The sequence below is a fragment of the Scyliorhinus torazame genome, chromosome 19 (genome assembly GCF_047496885.1).
Source record: "Scyliorhinus torazame isolate Kashiwa2021f chromosome 19, sScyTor2.1, whole genome shotgun sequence".
Lineage (NCBI taxonomy): Eukaryota > Metazoa > Chordata > Chondrichthyes > Carcharhiniformes > Scyliorhinidae > Scyliorhinus > Scyliorhinus torazame.
In genome coordinates, this window is record NC_092725.1 from 99050198 (window position 1) to 99066862 (window position 16665).

A 16665-nucleotide genomic window follows, 5' to 3' on the forward strand; every position below is an offset into this window, starting at 1 on the left:
TAGTCTCAGTCAACAATCATCGACTGTTGTAAAAACCCATCTGGGTCACTAACGTCCTTTAGGGAAGGGCATCCTTACCTGGTCTTGTCTACATGTGACTCCGATCTGCAGTAATGTGGTTGAGTCTTGTAAAGCCCTCTGAAAAGGCTGAGCAAGCCACTCCATTCAAGGGCAATTAAAGATGGGTAACAAGTGCTGGCCCTGCCGGTGACACTCACATCCCAGGAAAGATTAAGTGCATTCTGGCAATGCCACTATTGTTTAAGCATATTAACCCCCTTGCACTTTGAGTGTGATACAGTGGCTACAGGTAAAAAGTTGTTAATCAGCTAGTGAATTCATCATAGAATTTACAGTGCAGAAGGAGACCATGCGGCTCATCGAGGGCACCCTACCTAAGCCCACACCTCCACCCCATCCCCCGTAACCCAGCAACCCTACCCAACCTTTTTTTGGAAACTAAGGGAAATTTAGCACGGTCAACCCACCTAACCTGCACATCTATGGACTGTGGGAGGAAACCGGAGCATCCGGAGGAAACTCACGCAGACACTGGGAGAACGTGCAGATTGCGCACAGACAGTTACCCAAGCAGGAATAGAATCTGGGAACCTGGTGCTGTGAAGCAACAGTGCTAACCATTGTGCTACCGTGCCGCCCTATGTGTATTTATACAGGGAAATGTTTTATTCAAATGTTAGTTTGATATCCGTGGGAATGTCATTCCCAATACAATAAGTTCCCAATCTCTGTTCTTGGTGTGGGTAGTGATGAAGGTAAAATACGAAACACTGCTTTGGGCTGCAATGCTGGGCTGGGTGGAAATACAGTGACCGGGGAGCTGGCTCCTTTTTTTTTTTTTTTTAAGGCATTGACCTATCTTGAACTGTAGTTTCAGTCCTCTGACTTTGCCCCTGTGGTCTGTTTGCAGGGTGTTGTATTCTGTGGAGCTTGTTGTCCGGACTTGCCATTTGTCTACTGTTTTGGAGGACAGAAGGGAGGCCTGCGCATGTGGGACATCAGCACAGTCTCTGCAGGTAATGACTAGTACTGAGGACCTCTGCTTTCTAAATACTTAGCTAGAGTGAAAATGTTTGTCACAACCGAAAAATAATATTCTGCACAATAAATTCAAAGATAATTTCAGGAATGAAGCATTGCTTTAAAATGGTCAGAGTGAGGTTAGGAAATCTTTTTATGTGGAACAAACCGTTGGGACATTGAATGCTTAGCCACGGGTAGAGATTGAGGCAAGAGATCATTGCATTTTTGAAGGGAAAATTGTAGAAATATTTGAATCCGAGGACGACACAAGACAGGGGGTGGAGGTGGAGGCAGGTGGCAGAGAATGGTGAGGTTAGCTTTCAATTGTTCTAGCAGAGAGGCAGCACAGCCAAGATGGACCGAATGGGTGTTTTCTGTGTCGTAAGCTTTGGTTCTATAGAACAATTTTTTTAATTACCAGAAATTAAGAGTATAATAATGCTTTTGATGAGGTGAGGCAAGCTGCTACAGATGGGGCTGGGTTTTAGTGTTAACATTTTTTTTAAATGGAAATTTAGAGTTCCCAATTATTTATTTATTTTCCGATTAAGGGGCAATTTAGTGTGGCCAATCCACCTAACCTGCACATCTTTGGGTTGTGGGGGTGAAGCCCACGCAGACACTGGGCGAATGTGCAAACTCCACACGGACAGTGACCCAGGGCTGGGATTGAACCCAGGTCCTCGGCACCTTAGGCAGCAGTGCTAACCACTGTGCCACCTTGCTGCCCGGGGTTTTAGTGTTAAATAAGGCAAACGGGGCAGAAGGATTAGTAACCAGAGGACTTGAGGTCATTGGCAGAAGAACAGAGGCAAGAAGCATAAACATTTTATTTTGCACAGTGAGTTGTTGTGATCTGGAATGTGTTGGCTGGAAGTTCAATGGCGGGAGAAGGGAATTGAATAAATACATGTAGGGAAATATTGCAACATTGTGGAGCAGAATTAATATTAATAATGCTTATTGTCACAAGTAGGCTTCAATGAAGTTACTGTGAAAAGCCCCTAGTCGCCACATTCCAGCGCCTGTTCGGGGAGGCCAGTACGGGAATTAATTGAATAACTCTAACTGGCACACGCACAATGGGCAGAATGGTGTCCTGTACTGTATCATTTGATTATTCTAGGGTATTGAAGGAAGTGCTTGTTCAGTTGCCAAGTGATTGGTAACCTGCGTTGTAACTCCTCTGGAGAAAATTCCCAGTGTGTGAATGAAGCTTTTCCTTCACAGTCTAATGCCTTTAAAATCTTGGGAGTGTTTTAATTGCCACTTGTAAGAGTTGAGATTTCATTCAGATGGAATTTCGGCCCCCTCTGATTCCAGATTTTGTGCATTGAACATCAGACTCTTGAGAGCATCTGTTGATGCAGCAGGTTCAGTGCTGAAGAGTTCATTGTAATTTGTGTTGGGAGGCGATGGTGTGTTGTGTCTTGTGTTAACCACAGCTTAGCTGGTAGCACTCAGGCCTCCTGAGTCACAAAGTTGTGTGTTCAAGTCCCTTTCCAGAATGAGGGTTTGCGTGAGGTATTAAACCAAGGCCCAGTCTGCCCTTTGGAGTGCCTGTGAAAGGATTCCATGTCAAATGGAAACAGGGTGGCTCTCCATGATGTATCTATCCTTCAAGCAACATCACAAACAAAAGGTGATTTGGTCATAGAATCATAGAAGTTTACAGCATGGAAACAGGCCCTTCGGCCCAACCAGTTCATGCTGCCCAGTTTTTACCATTAAGCTAGTCCCAGTTTCCCGCACTTGGCCCATAACCCTCTATACCCATCTTACCCATGTAACTATCTGAATGCTTTTTAAAAGACACAATTGTACCCGCCTCTACTACTACCTCTGGCAGCACATTCCAGACACTCACTACCCTCTGAGTGAAGAAATTGCCCCTCTGGGCCCTTCTGAATCTCTCACCTTAAACCTATGCCCTCTAGTTTTAGACTCCCCTACCTTTGGGAAAAGATGTTGACTATCTACCTTATCTATGCCCCTCATTATTTTATAGACCTCTATAAGATCACCCCTAAGCCTCCTACGCTCCAGGGAAAAAAGTCCCAGTCTATCCAGCCTCTCCTTATAACTCAAACCATCAAGTCCCAGTAACATCCTAGTAAATCTTTTCTGCACTCTTTCTAGTTTAATAATATCCTTTCTATAATAGGGTGACCAGAACTGCACACAGTATTCCAAGTGTGGTCGTACCAATGTCTTGTACAACTTCAACAAGACGTCCCAACTCCTGTATTCGATGTTCTGACCAATGAAACCAAGCATGCCGAATGCCTTCTTCACCACCCTATCCACCTGCGACTCCACCTTCAAGGAGCTCTGAACCTGTACTCCTAGATCTTTGTTCTATAACTCTCCCCAACGCCATACCATTAACTGAGTAGGTCCTGGCCTGATTTGATCTGCCAAAATGCATCACCTCACATTTATCTAAATTAAACTCCATCTGCCATTCGTCGGCCCACTGGCCTAATTGATCAAGATGCCGTTGCAATCCTAGATAACCTTCTTCACTATCCACTGTGCCACCAATCTTGGTGTCATCTGCAAACTTACTAACCATGCCTCCTAAAGTCTCATCCAAATCATTAATATAAATCACAAATAACAGTGGACCCAGCACCGATCCCTGAGGCACACCATTGGTCACAGGCCTCCAGTTTGTGACCAGAGGGTAGAGGGTAAAAACAACCCTCTACAACCACCCTCTGTCTTCTGTCGTCCAGCCAATTTTGAATCCAATTGGCAACCTCACCCTGGATCCCGTGAGCTTTAACCTTCTGCAACAACCTACCATGCGGTACCTTGTCAAAGGCTTTGCTAAAGTCCATGTAGACAACGTCTACTGCACTGCCCTCATCTACCTTCTTGGTCACCCCTTCAAAAAACTCAATCAAATTTGTGAGACATGATTTTCCACGCACAAAGCCATGCTGACTGCCCGAATCAGTCCTTGCCTCTCTAAATGCTTGTAGATCCTGTCTCTCAGAATACCTTCTAGCAACTTACTTACTACAGACGTTAGGCTCACCGGTCTGTAGTTCCCAGGCTTTTCCCTACTGCCCTTCTTAAACAAGGGCACAACATTTGCTACTCTCCAATCTTCAGGCTGCTGTGACTGCTGATGATTCAAATATCTCTGTTAGGGGACCCGCAATTTCCTCCCTAGCCTCCCACAACATCCTGGGATACATTTCATCAGGTCCCGGGGATTTATCTACCTTGATGCGCTTTAAGACTTCCAGCACCTCCTCCTCTGTAATATGCACACTTCTCAAGACATCACTATTTATTTCCCTTAGTTTCCTAACATCCATGCCTTTCTCCACCGTGAATACCGATGAGAAATATTCATTCAGGATCTCACCCAACTCTTGTGGCTCTGCACATAGATGTCCTTGTTGATCCTTAAGAGGCCCTACTCTGTCCCTAGTTACTCTTTTTCCCTTTATGTATCTGTAGAAGCTCTTTGGATTCTCCTTTGCATTATTTGCCAAAGCAATTTCATGTCCCCTTTTTGCCCTCCTGATTTCCCTCTTAACTCTTTCGACAATCTCTATACTCTTCAAGGGATCCACTTGATCCCAGTTGTTTATGTACGTCATATGCCTCCTTCTTCTTTGTTGTTTGTGGGATCTTGCTGTGCTGTGCACAAGCTGGCTGCTGCATTTCCTACATTACAACAGTGACTACAATTCAAAAGAACTTCATTAGCTGTATAGGTAATCCTGAAAGACATGATGTAACACAAGTCTTTTTGTAACACGGGCTTATGTTCAGAACTGCAAATACTCTGGGGCCATAATTCTGTGACCTTATCACCTGTCATGTTTGAAGGATAGATACATCATGGAGAACCACCCTGTTTCATTCATTTTTCCTTTGTTTAGAAACCTTACACTGATTTTGTACAAAGTGTTTGTTTGTCCCAGAGTCTTCAGTCACTCTGAAGATTAACTCTTTTCCTTGTCTGTGATGATCTCCAGTGAACGTGGCATTTGGATCTCGTGAAAGATTACAGGTCGCTGCACCCTGGAGTTCATCTGTTACTGGCCCTGTGACGAGCAGCACAACACAGAACGCAATGGAGTCCTAGACTGAACAACACAGACACTCCGGATCAACAGATAGCTACTTACAACTTTACAATTCCTCTTGTTAAAGTTGTAGATTGCTGTGGAGGAACGATAACACTGACTGATTTTTAAAAAACTAATATTGCATTATATGAAATTACTGAGCAGGTATCCTGCCTCATATAATGCTCTCGTATTCGTGGAATAAAGTTGAATGTTGCTTAAACCCGTGCAAGTGATTTTTGCAGCTTCACGTTGTCAAAGATTAACGGTAAGATTCTTGTGGAAACCTTTGTGAGGAATCTCTGACCAATGCTCACCATCAGTGAGAACAAAGTCAGTCGGCACAGACATGATGCTCTGGCCTCCTGGCTGGACGTGTTGAGAGCAAATACAATTGCGATTTGGATACACGCATGGATGGACAGGACGTTGTTAATTTACACAGCACAGCCACACTTCTGGAATCCAATATTTTCATTAATTTTTCTTCTATAAAATCATTATATTGGAAGGAAGGGTGGAGATTGTTGGAACAAAGAAAATGAACAGCTCATCTGAGCAAGTTGGGAGAGCTATTAGTTCCATGAAGATGTTTGAAAGAATGGGACCACATGGATTGAAAGTTGATTTAAGAGCAGATGGAATTCCCTTAAAAGTTTCAGTTGGGATCATTGTGAGTATATTCACTGATGCACTTCAATATCACTGAAGGATATTGAAGCCTTTGATCAGGTTCAGAGGAGATTCATTTGAATGGTATCCGGGATGAGGGTCTTTAGTTTATGTGGAGAAACTGGGGATTTATTTTTACAGCATGGAAGGTTATGGGAAGATTTAATAGAGGTGATCAAAATTGAAAGCATTTGATAGGATAAGGACAAAGGGTTTCTATTGGCAAGGAGGGCTGGTAATTGAGGTCATAGATTTAAGGCAGTTGGCAAAATAGTCAGGGTTTTCTTTTAACAGTGGGATGTTATGATCAGCAATGCACTGGCTGAAAGGGTGACAAGAAAAGATTCAGTAGTAACTTCCAAAAGGTTTTTGACCGAGCTTTTTGGTCACCTGCCCTCATTTCCTTGTGTAGTTCGGTATCAAACGTAGTTTGCTAACGCCCCTGTGAGGAGCCTTGGGCTGTTTTTAAATTGTGGGTGTTGTATAAACACTTCTGCACCTAGCCCTGCATATTTCTCATCAACAAGGAGAGGTGGGACTGAATGGAGAGCTCTTTCAAAGAGGCAGCACAGGTGATGGACTGAATGGCCTGTGCTGTATTGCCCTATCCAAAAATACCTCTGCCATATAACAAAAAAATAGATCCGAGATTGCAGGAGAAATTGTGAATAACCAAAAGCTTGCTGGTCAAGAGGTGGATTTTAATGAGAGTCTTAAAAGGAGAGAGGGAGGGATATCAGAGCATTGGGGGGGGGGGGGATTGGGTACCTGAAGGTAATTGGTAGTACATGTGTATAGCAGGTATGGTACATGTGCAATGGCAACTTGTATTTACATAGCGCTTGTAACGTTGTTAGAGGTGCCTTATAGGCAATTATCAAACAAAATTTGGCAACCAGCCACAGGCAATTTTGAGGCATTTGATCAAAAGATGTGGATGTTAAGGGCGCTTTAAAGGAGGAAAGAGCAACCAAGACATTTGGCAAGAGAATTCCAGAGCTTTAGACGCATGCAGTTGAAAGCCTGACCCCCAGTGGTTGGAGCAATTAAAGTTCAGAAAGTGATGAGGCCAGAATTAAACAGGTACTTCGGAGATTTGGAGGGATTGCAGAAATGGGGAGGGGCAAGGGTATTTACAATGTAGAAAACACAGGTGAGAACTCATTAAGGTGTTGATGAACCAAGAGCCAGTGTAGATGAGCGAGCGTGGGGATGCTGGGTGAATATAGCTTGGTGTGAGTTTTGACATGAGCAGCAGAGTTTACATGATTAGTTTATGGTGTGTATAATGTGGAACACTGGCCAATGGTGTGATGAAATTGTCGAGTGTGGTAGGAGCACAGGAGTGAATGTAGGTTTTGGCGTTTGGATAGTGGAGTCGGGCAGTGTTGCAGAGGTGGAGATAGGTGGTCTTGGTGATGGTGCAGATGTGATTGAAAATTCATCTACAGTTATGAATAGTCTGATCCAACCTCTGGCATATGCCAGGGAGAGGGTAGAGTTTGTAGTTGCCTTTCAGTTTTCCCAATAATTAGTGTGAGGAAATTTCTGCTCATCCAGTACTGGATGTTGAACAAGCAGTCTGAAAATTTAGGGACAGTGGAGGGGTCGAGATGAGGTAGAGCTATATGGTATAGCTCTGTATGGCATACCAAGCTGTGCCATTAGACAGTGTCTGAGAGATGGTGCTGATGAGAAATAGGAGGGGGGTCAAGGATAGAGGTAAGTGTAGGAGTGGGAAGAGAAGCCATTACAGATGACTCTGACTGGAAGGATATGAATGGGACAGGTGAGTGTATCTCACCCAATTCAACCAGTTGGAAGCAAGGGTGGGCGAAACGGCGGAGGGGTTTAAGGAGGTGGTTTGCTGTAAAGAAACTTGGCGGTCTTTGGATCCTGGGATGATCCACAAATAGCAGATGTGGTAAATGCGTACAGCGGAGATGTTACAGGAACAAGACTTGGATGTGGGCACACCTGTCGACAAATGGTGATGATTCACTGTGATGAGCATAAATGCCCATCATGTGCCGACTGACTTTCCTGGACTTCAGGAAATCAGCAATGATCAAGTGAGAATGAGGTTCAAGATAATACTCAACATTGGTCCTTCCTGTTCCAGCTGCATTGGTCTTGAAACAACCGCACGGACCCTGCCTGTAACAACGCCACTGACCCTGTTACAACTGCATTGGTCTTGAAATATCCGCACGGACACTTCCTGTAACAACTGCATTGGTCTTGAAATAACTTCAGGGACCCTTCCTGTAACAACTACATTGGTCTTGAAGTAACTGCATTGGTCCTTCCTGTAACAGCTACATTGGTCTTGAAATAACTGCACTGGTCCTTCTGTAAAACTACATCGGTCTTGAAATAACTGCATTGGTCCTTCCTGTAACAGCTACATTGGTCTTGAAATAACTGCACTGGCCCTTCTGTAAAACTACATTTGGTCTTGAAATAACTGCATTGGTCCTTCCTGTAACAGCTACATTGGTCTGGAAATAACTGCACTGACCCTTCTGTAAAGCTACATTGGTCTTGAAATAACTGCCATAGTCCTCCTGTAACAACTGCATTGGTCTTGACGCTTCCTGTAAAACCTGCATTGATTGTTCCTGGAACGCTGCTTTGTCATTTGACGCACTGATGATATAAACACGCACATTATTTGTAAACAATGAACAGGTTACGTTTTAAATAATTCAGAATCTAATATCAAATGCGGCCGATCATAAATAGCACGATCATAAATAAGGCATGATTTACGAACCCATCCGAATTTATCATTGTGACTATGAAAACTGTTCTTTGAGCAGTGAACTCAAATAAACCTCAATTTCAGAGCCGAGAGTTGGAACCTGCAAGCGCATGGAAAGAATCTTGAAGGTAAATGTCAAGTCCCGGAACTCGGTGCTGGTTACAATCATTGGCTTCAACAATCAGATAATTGGCGCACCATGCAGGAACTGCGGGGGGGTTATTCCCAGCAAGAATCAGGGGGTCTCTTCCCAGCAGGATATTCACAGCAAGAATCGAATTCCCAGCGGGAAATGGGTTTATTCCCAGCAGGAACAGAGGCTTATTCCCAGATGGAGCAGGTGTTCCAGCAGAAACGGGGTTATTCCAACCAGGAGCAAGGGATTTATTCCCAGCAGAAACAAGGGTATACTCCCAACAGGAATCAGGGCTTTATTCCCAGCGAGCATCAGGGCTCTTCCCACTCCCCAGCAAAACGGGCGGGTTTATTCTCAACTGGAACAAGGGGTTAACCCCAGTAGAAATTGGGATTTATTCCCAGCAGGGGGTTTATTCCTAGCAGGAGTCAGGCATTCATTTCCAGCAGGCACCAGTGTTTTATTCCTGCAGAATCAAGAGTTTAATTCCAAGCTGGACCAGGGGTTCCCACCAGAAACAGGTTTATGCCCAGCAGAAACGGGCTAATTCCTAGCAGAAACGAGGTTTATTCCCAGTGGAAATTAGGGCTTTATTCGCAGCAGGAATCAGGGCTTTATTCCCAAACAAGCATCAGGGGGTTATTCCCAGCAGAAACAAGGGTTTCCTAGCAAGAACAAGGTTTATCCACAACAGACATAGCAGCTTTATTCCTTGGGGAATCCAATTGCTTAGTTTCTGAATCCAGGATCTGAACCAAACTCTTATTCCTGAATGTAACATATTGGCTCTTGCCTCATCTCCTTGCTTTGTGGAAGTCTATCGGGGACTTTAAACTAATGATGGGGGCGACTGGGAGTAACAACCAGTAATGTAGACTGATTGTACACAGTTTAAAACATGGGTCAGAAAATAACAAAAGTTCCTCCATTTCGCAGACTCTGTCAACCTACTAACCATGGATCATGTAAGGCGAGCACCTTCACCATAATGGATTTGAAGTCTAGTCATTTATGTTTGGGGGACAATCATTTGGGCACAGGGAGATCCCATAAATAGCAGAGATGAATGACTTCGCTAACTTAAGCTTTGTTGATTGTGTCAGAGCACCCAGAAGGAGGCTATTCTGCCCATCGAGTCCCTGCCAGGTCTCTAGATCAATCCAGGCAGTCCCTTAGCCCAGTTCTATCCCCGTAGCTCTGCAAGTGCCCATCTAAGGTCCCTTTGAATTGATTTTTAAAAAATGAGAATACCCAATTCATTTTTTTCCAATTATGGGGCAATTTAGCGTGGCCAATCCACTTCCCCTGCACATCTTTTGGTAGTGGGGGTGAAAACCATGCAAACACGGGGAGAATGTGCAAACCCGACCCGGACGGTGACCCAGAACCGGGATCTAACCTGGGACCTCGGCGCCTGAGGCCGCAGTGCTAACCACTGCACCACCGTGCTCCCCTTCGTTTGAATTGATTGATCTCTGCTTTGTCTACCTCATGGGCAGTGAGTTCCAGGTCACTGCCACTCACTGCATAAAAAAACATCCCCCACCTCACATCTCCCTCCCTCCTTGCATCTCTTGCCCAAAACCTTAAATCTACATCCCCCAATCCTTCAGCTAATGGGAACAGCTATTATTGCCTAAGTGTAAACCTGTCATAATCCTGTACATCGCTATCAGATTTCCCTCTCAATCGTCTCTTACCAGGGAGCGGTGGTGGCGGCGGCCAGGAAAACATTGGAACTTTACCATTCACCTGCACAGCGAGTGAGACATCCCTGACAATGCAGAACTCCCTCTGATACTGCACTCATTTGGGAGTTCAGGTCCTGGCGTCACCAGAAGCCACAACCTTCAAGCGGCTTGACAAGAGTGTTCCCAGGCCTAGTTCCTTTCCTTGGTCAAGGTATTACATGCTTCAATAATTCTCAATATGAACAAATTAATCCTAACCCCTTAACTCGTACTGTTACGTTTCTGCTCTCTTGGGTATCCCCAATTTTAACCGCTCCATTATTGGTGGCCGTACCTTCAGCTGCCTGGGTCCAAAGCAATGGAATTTCCTCCCTAAACTCTTTGCCTCACTCTTCTCCTTTAGAATGCTCCTTCAAACCCACTCCTTCGACATTTCACCACCAATTAAACCATTTCCTCATGTGGCAGTGTCAGGATTTGATCGTGCCCCTGTTTCGCTACATTAAAGTTGTGGTCGATGATAATACCTTGTCACTGACTCCCCAGCCACATGAAACCATCTCCAATTCACCTCATCAAATTCCTAATAATATCTTTATTAATTCTCCCCTCAGCCTCTCTGCTCAAGTACAAACAGTCCCCATATCCTGATAACTTTAGTTCCCCATTTCCGAGTGAATCGACACTGTCCTGAGCTTTAATAGCCTTTCTGCAATGGGCGTTTGAAAGTGTACACAGAGTGACCAACAGACTCAAAGTGCACACCCAGAGTACAGTCATTGAGTACCCTGATATGACCCATTTGTGTTTGTGTGTGGACTGAATGATGTCCTCTCTGACTGCAGGTGGTGCTGCCCTTTGCACTAGCCCTCTTGCTGAGATACCAGTTCGGACTGCCAGAGAGCCCCCCGAATCCGATAAAGGCCCTCTTCAAGATTTTGCCGATCGTCGTCCTTATCGCTGCGATCCAGTATGATCAGCGTGGGAGCGACTATTCTGCCAGAGTGACGGCAGGACTGTGCTTCTCGGCTGCAGGTGAGGATCTGAGACAGTGACTGCAACTCAGGAGGAACTTTGGCCAGTGGCCTGGAGAATTATTTCGAATAATGATTCTTTTACTCAATCATGGGATGTGGGCATCGCTGGCTGGTCTGGCATTTATTGCCTATTCCAAATTGTCCTTGAACTGAGCAGCTTGCTAGGCCATTTCAGAGGACAGCTAACAAATCAACCATATTGTTGTGGGTCTGGAGTCACTTGTAGGTCAGACCATGTAAGGACGGTATATTTCGTTCCCTAGTGGACGGTGAACCAGATGGGTTTTTACACCAATCATTGATAGTTTCGCCCTTACTGAGACCAGCTAAAGTTACAGATATCTGGGGCGAAATTCTCCGGTATCGGCGCGATGTCCGCCGACTGGCGCCCAAAACGGCACAAATCAGTCGGGCATCACGTCGCCCCAAAGGTGCGGAATGCTCCGCATCTTGGGGGGACGAGCCCCAACCTTAAGGGGCTAGGCCTGCGCCGGACGAATTTCCGCCCCGCCAGCCGGCGGAAAAGGCCTTTGGTGCCCCGCCAGCTGGCGCGGAAATGACATCTCCGGGCGGCGCATGCGCAGTGGAGGTAGTCTCTTCCGCCTCCGCCATGGTGGAGACCGTGGCGAAGGCGGAAGGAAAAGAGTGCCCCCACGGCACAGGCCCGCCCGCGGATCGGTGGGCCCCGATCGCGGGCCAGGCCACCGTGGGGGCACCCACCGGGGCCAGATCACCCCGCGCCCCCCCCAGGACCCCAGAGCCCGCCCGCGCCGCCTTGTCCCGCCGGTAAGGTAGATGGTTTAATCTACGCCGGTGGGACAGGCATTTTAGCAGTGGGACTTCGGCCCATCAGGGCCGGAGAATCGCGGGAGGGGGGCCGCCAACCGGCGCGGCGCGATTCCTTCCCCCGCCGATTATCCGGTGCTGGAGAATTCGGCAACCGTCGGGGGCGGGATTCACGCCAGCCCCCGGCGATTCTCCGACGCGGCGGGGGGTCGGGGAATCTCGCCCCAGGAACTTCCTGATGATTTATATTTACTGTTTATTTTTCAATTTCACTAAATTTGATCACCCCATTCAATTTATCCAGGCTTCAGTATATAGTTTGTCCAATGCAATAATAAATCCCACTCTTAATTTTCATGAAGAAAATCCATGAAGAGTTGAAGTCAAAATACAAACGGATAAATGATCACTTGGAACAATTATAGCTCTGATCAGAAGGTCGTGGTTTCAAACACCAATTCAGAGACTTGAATGAAAACATCAGGGTGGCCTTCGCAGGGGAGTGGGAGTGCTGCACTGTCAGAGGGTCAGTACTGAGGGAGTGCGGCACTGTCAGAGGGTCAGTACTGAGACTGCTGCACTGCCAGAGGGTCAGTACTGAGGGAGTGCTGCACTGCCAGAGGGTCAGTACTGAGAGAGTGCTGCACTGTCAGAGGGTCAGTACTGAGGGAGTGCTGCACTGTCAGAGGGTCGGTACTGAGGGAGTGCTGCACTGTCAGAGGGTCAGTACTGAGGGAGTGCTGCACTTCCAGAGGGTCAGTACTGAGGGAGTGCTGCACTGTCAGAGGGTCAGTACTGAGGGAGTGCTGCACTGTCAGAGGGTCAGTACTGAGGGAGTACTGCACTGTTAGAGGGTCAGTACTGAGGGAGTGCTGCACTGTCAGAGGGTGGGTACTGAGGGAGTGCTGCACTGTCAGAGGGTCAGTACTGAGGGAGTGCTGCACTGTCAGAGAGTCAGTACTGAGGGAGTGCCGCACTGACAGGGTCAGTACTGAGGGAGTGCTGCACTGTCAGAGGGTCAGTACTGAGGGAGTGCTACACTGTCAGAGAGTCAGTACTGAGGGAGTGCCGCACTGACAGGGTCAGTACTGAGGGAGTGCTGCACTGTCAGAGGGTCAGTACTGAGGGAGTGCTGCACTATCAGAGGGTCAGTACTGAGGGAGTGCCGCACTGTCAGAGGGTCAGTACTGAGGGAGTGCTGCACTGTCAGAGGGTCAGTACTGAGGGAGTGCTGCACTATCAGAGGGTCAGTACTGAGGGAGTGCCGCACTGTCAGAGGGTCAGTACTGAGGGAGTGCCGCACTGTCAGAGGGGATTGTCTTTCAGATGAGACATTAAGCTATGGTCCTACCTGGCAGCTCGGTGTGGAGGTGAAAATCCCACGGCCATGTTTCAATGAAGAATAGGGCAGTACTCTGGTGCCTTGACCAATGTTCATCGCTCAGTGAGTATCACAGAAAATAGAATATCTGCTCATTATCACATTTGTCAGAGTTTTCTCAAACTAGCTGCTGCGTTTCCTACTTTACAATAGGGACCACAGCTCAAAGTACTTCTGAGGTTGTAAAAGCGCTTTGAGAAGACAGATGTTTTTTTAAAAAATGGTATATAACATGACAAAGCGCTCAATTGTTACCCCATCCACCACCTTCAACAGTCACTCCCTCGACCATCGATGCCGTCCAACCCAGAACCTCCAGCACCCCGAAGGACAAGGGCAGCAAAGACATGGGGCGACAACCACCTGGAAGTTGCCCTCCAAGCCCCACACCCTCCTGACTTGGAAATATATCGCTGTTCCTTCAATGTCACCGAGTCAAAATCCTGGAACTCTCTGCCTAACAGCACTGTGGGTGTACCTACACCACATGGGCTGCAGCGTATCAAGACCGCTCACCACCACCTTCCCAAGGGCAATTAGGATCCTACCAGCGACACACACGCCCCATGAACAAATTTTTAATAATTAAGTCTTACTCTTTGTTTTAATCTTGCAGGTGACCTGTGCCAGCTGTACAAACAGGAATACTTCATTTTTGGTGTCATCTGTTTTGGGATTGCCTACTGTATGTATGCTGTAGCGTTTACACTGCACGACGATAACTTCCTCCTGGCTTGTTCTGTCTGCCTTGCCGCTGGGGTAGCTTGTATCTTTGGATCTCCAAAACTGCAGGAGTTGGCCCAACCTGCTGCGATTGCTTACACCCTGACCTTCCTCCTCATGCTCTGGAGGGCACTGGCTTGGTGGAAATCCGCCCAGAACAAGAACAGCTCCGCTGCCCTTGTGGGGGCCGCCACACTTGTCGCATCCAACGCTGTCTTCTCAACTCACATATTCCAGTTCCAGTCGCCAGTCCCTCACACCGAGTTAATCGTCAGCTCCACCTATTACATGGGACAGTTACTCATTGCTCTGTCTGCTCTTTAGGCCCATTCACTAACAGAGAGTGAAAAGTATTTACTAATTCTAAATGTTTTTTTTAATGCAATTTGTCCCCTCGTGTTTTTTTGCCCAGCATTCAGCTGGAACCCCTGCTCGGTCAATGGATCTTTACCAAAGGTTAATCAACCCGTTGATAGGTCTGTTGCTGAATTATATTTCCTTGGCCAGTGACAGAGTCGGACTGAACACAGGTTTAAACAATCTGGGCTTTCCATTCACCCCCCCCCCCCCCACGCCGGTGACGTTACCGGTTTCAGTAGCTGAACCCAGTGATCCCCATTCAGTGATTTGAACCTGTGGCTGGAATCGAGTATTTTGAGCGGATGGAGCACAACAAAAAAACTCACCCTGTTCCGTGTCCCAAAGCCAAAGATTTTCTAATCTACCTGCCCAAAACCAGCGATATTCAGAAATAAACTTTGAGAGGGAATAAAGTTTGGGAAGAAAATGTTCATTTATCCATTTAATTTAGTTTAAAGAAAATTCCTTTTAGAATACAACTACCTGTCAAACTACTGTCTGTAGGCACATCCACACCCAAGTAACCCTGGACCCTATCTCAGACTCTTATACTTCACACCCCTAAGGTCATGGCCCTTGCCCAACAGACAGTCTCTCTCTCTCTCCCTATAAACCAATACAGAGTATCAAAAATAAAACCATCCCCTATGTTATAATAATAATCTTTATTGTCACAAGTAGGCTTATATTAACACTGCAATGAAGTTACTGTGAAAAGCCCTTTGTCGCCACATTCCGGCGCCTGTTCGGGTACACTGAGGGAGAATTCAGAATGTCCAATTCACCTAACAGCATGTCTTTCGGGACTTGTGGGCGGAAACCGGAGCACCCGGAGAAAACCCACGCAGACACGTTAACCAGAAACACACAATTAATAATTTCACTTGTTATTATACAACTTGAATATTGCTGAAAAGAGAAGTGTTGTCAAAGTTTTTCATCTTGCACCCATCAGGACAATTACTAGAATGCCAAATTTCAAACAACCATAATTTACATTGCAAGAGAAAAGGAGTCTGATTCATTGGCAAATTTAGACTGGTAGGCTGAGGCCAGAAGTTTCAGCAACATGTCAGTTTTTTCAGCAATATTGATAATGTTCCAAAAGGTGGTGAATCTGTGGAACTCTTTGTCGCAGAAGGCTGTGGAGGCCAAATCACAGTGTCTTTCTAAAAAAAAAAAAATTTAGAGTACCCATTTATTTGTTTTTCCAATTCAGGGGTAATTTAGTCTGGCCAATTCACCTAACCTGCACATCTTTGGATTGTGGAGGTGAAACCCATGCAGACACGGGGTGAATGTGCAAACTCCACATGGACAGTGACCCAGGGCCGGGATTCAAACCCCGGTCCTCAGTGCCATAGGCAGCAGTGCTGACCACTGTGCCAGGTGCCGCCCCCCTCACTGAGTGTCTTTAAGACAAAGAGAGATAGGTTCTTGATTAATAAGGGCATCAGGGGTTATGGGGAGAAGGAAGGCAAATGGGGATGAGAAAAATGATTGAATGGCGGAGCAGACTCGATGGGCCAAGTGGCCTAATTCTGCTCCTACGTCTTCTGGCCTTATAACAACTTTCTATAATCTGGAGGCAATGCAAATTTTTCAGGGAGTTCTGAGGAAGGATCATAGTCTCTGAAGCTTCAACACTGCCAAAGTCTGAGCGCCCATTTCACTAAAAAAGGGGCTGCAAACTGGGATCTTCGCCTATTTGCCAAATCGGGGAAAATTGAGTAAATCTTGGAGCGAGCAACTCCTTCTGGAGTCTCCAGCATGTAAAGGCTCTCCAGCAAATTGAAGAATAATTAACCAAGGGCTCAAAATATCTACCAAAATGCAGGTAACATGTTATTCAAACACAATAAATGGAACAGAAAAAATAGCAGCAGGAGTAGGCCATTCAGTACCCTGCACCTGCTCCCTGAGAGAAGAAATTCTTCGCCATCTCTGTTTTAAATGGGAGACCCTCGATCATCAAACTAA

The 16665-nt window shown here is 46.3% G+C and overlaps 2 protein-coding genes across 2 annotated transcripts in view; both read left to right on the top strand.

Annotated features, from left to right (window-relative positions):
• pwp1 (PWP1 homolog, endonuclein) overlaps nucleotides 1-5358 on the top strand; it is a 42995-nt gene extending 37637 nt beyond the window's left edge. The window contains exons 14-15 of the mRNA XM_072484903.1: nucleotides 932-1037; nucleotides 5043-5358. Coding sequence (XP_072341004.1) covers nucleotides 932-1037; nucleotides 5043-5152 — 216 coding nt within the window. The 3' untranslated portion in view covers nucleotides 5153-5358. The remainder of the gene's footprint in view (nucleotides 1-931; nucleotides 1038-5042) is intronic.
• Nucleotides 5359-6637: 1279 nt separating this feature from the next.
• On the top strand, nucleotides 6638-15106 carry LOC140396354 (lysoplasmalogenase TMEM86A-like). Its single transcript, XM_072484904.1, has 3 exons — nucleotides 6638-8699; nucleotides 11244-11433; nucleotides 14219-15106. Exons 1-3 carry the CDS (start codon nucleotides 8682-8684, stop codon nucleotides 14647-14649), a joined length of 639 nt encoding a protein of 212 aa, XP_072341005.1. The 5' UTR covers nucleotides 6638-8681; the 3' UTR covers nucleotides 14650-15106.
• Nucleotides 15107-16665: the final 1559 nt, after the last annotated feature.

Bases quoted from the DNA above. Each gene is read 5' to 3' on its own strand.
- LOC140396354 (XM_072484904.1), top strand. The intron at 11,434-14,218 runs GTGAGGATCTGA...TTAATCTTGCAG, and splicing joins ACTGTGCTTCTCGGCTGCAG to GTGACCTGTGCCAGCTGTAC.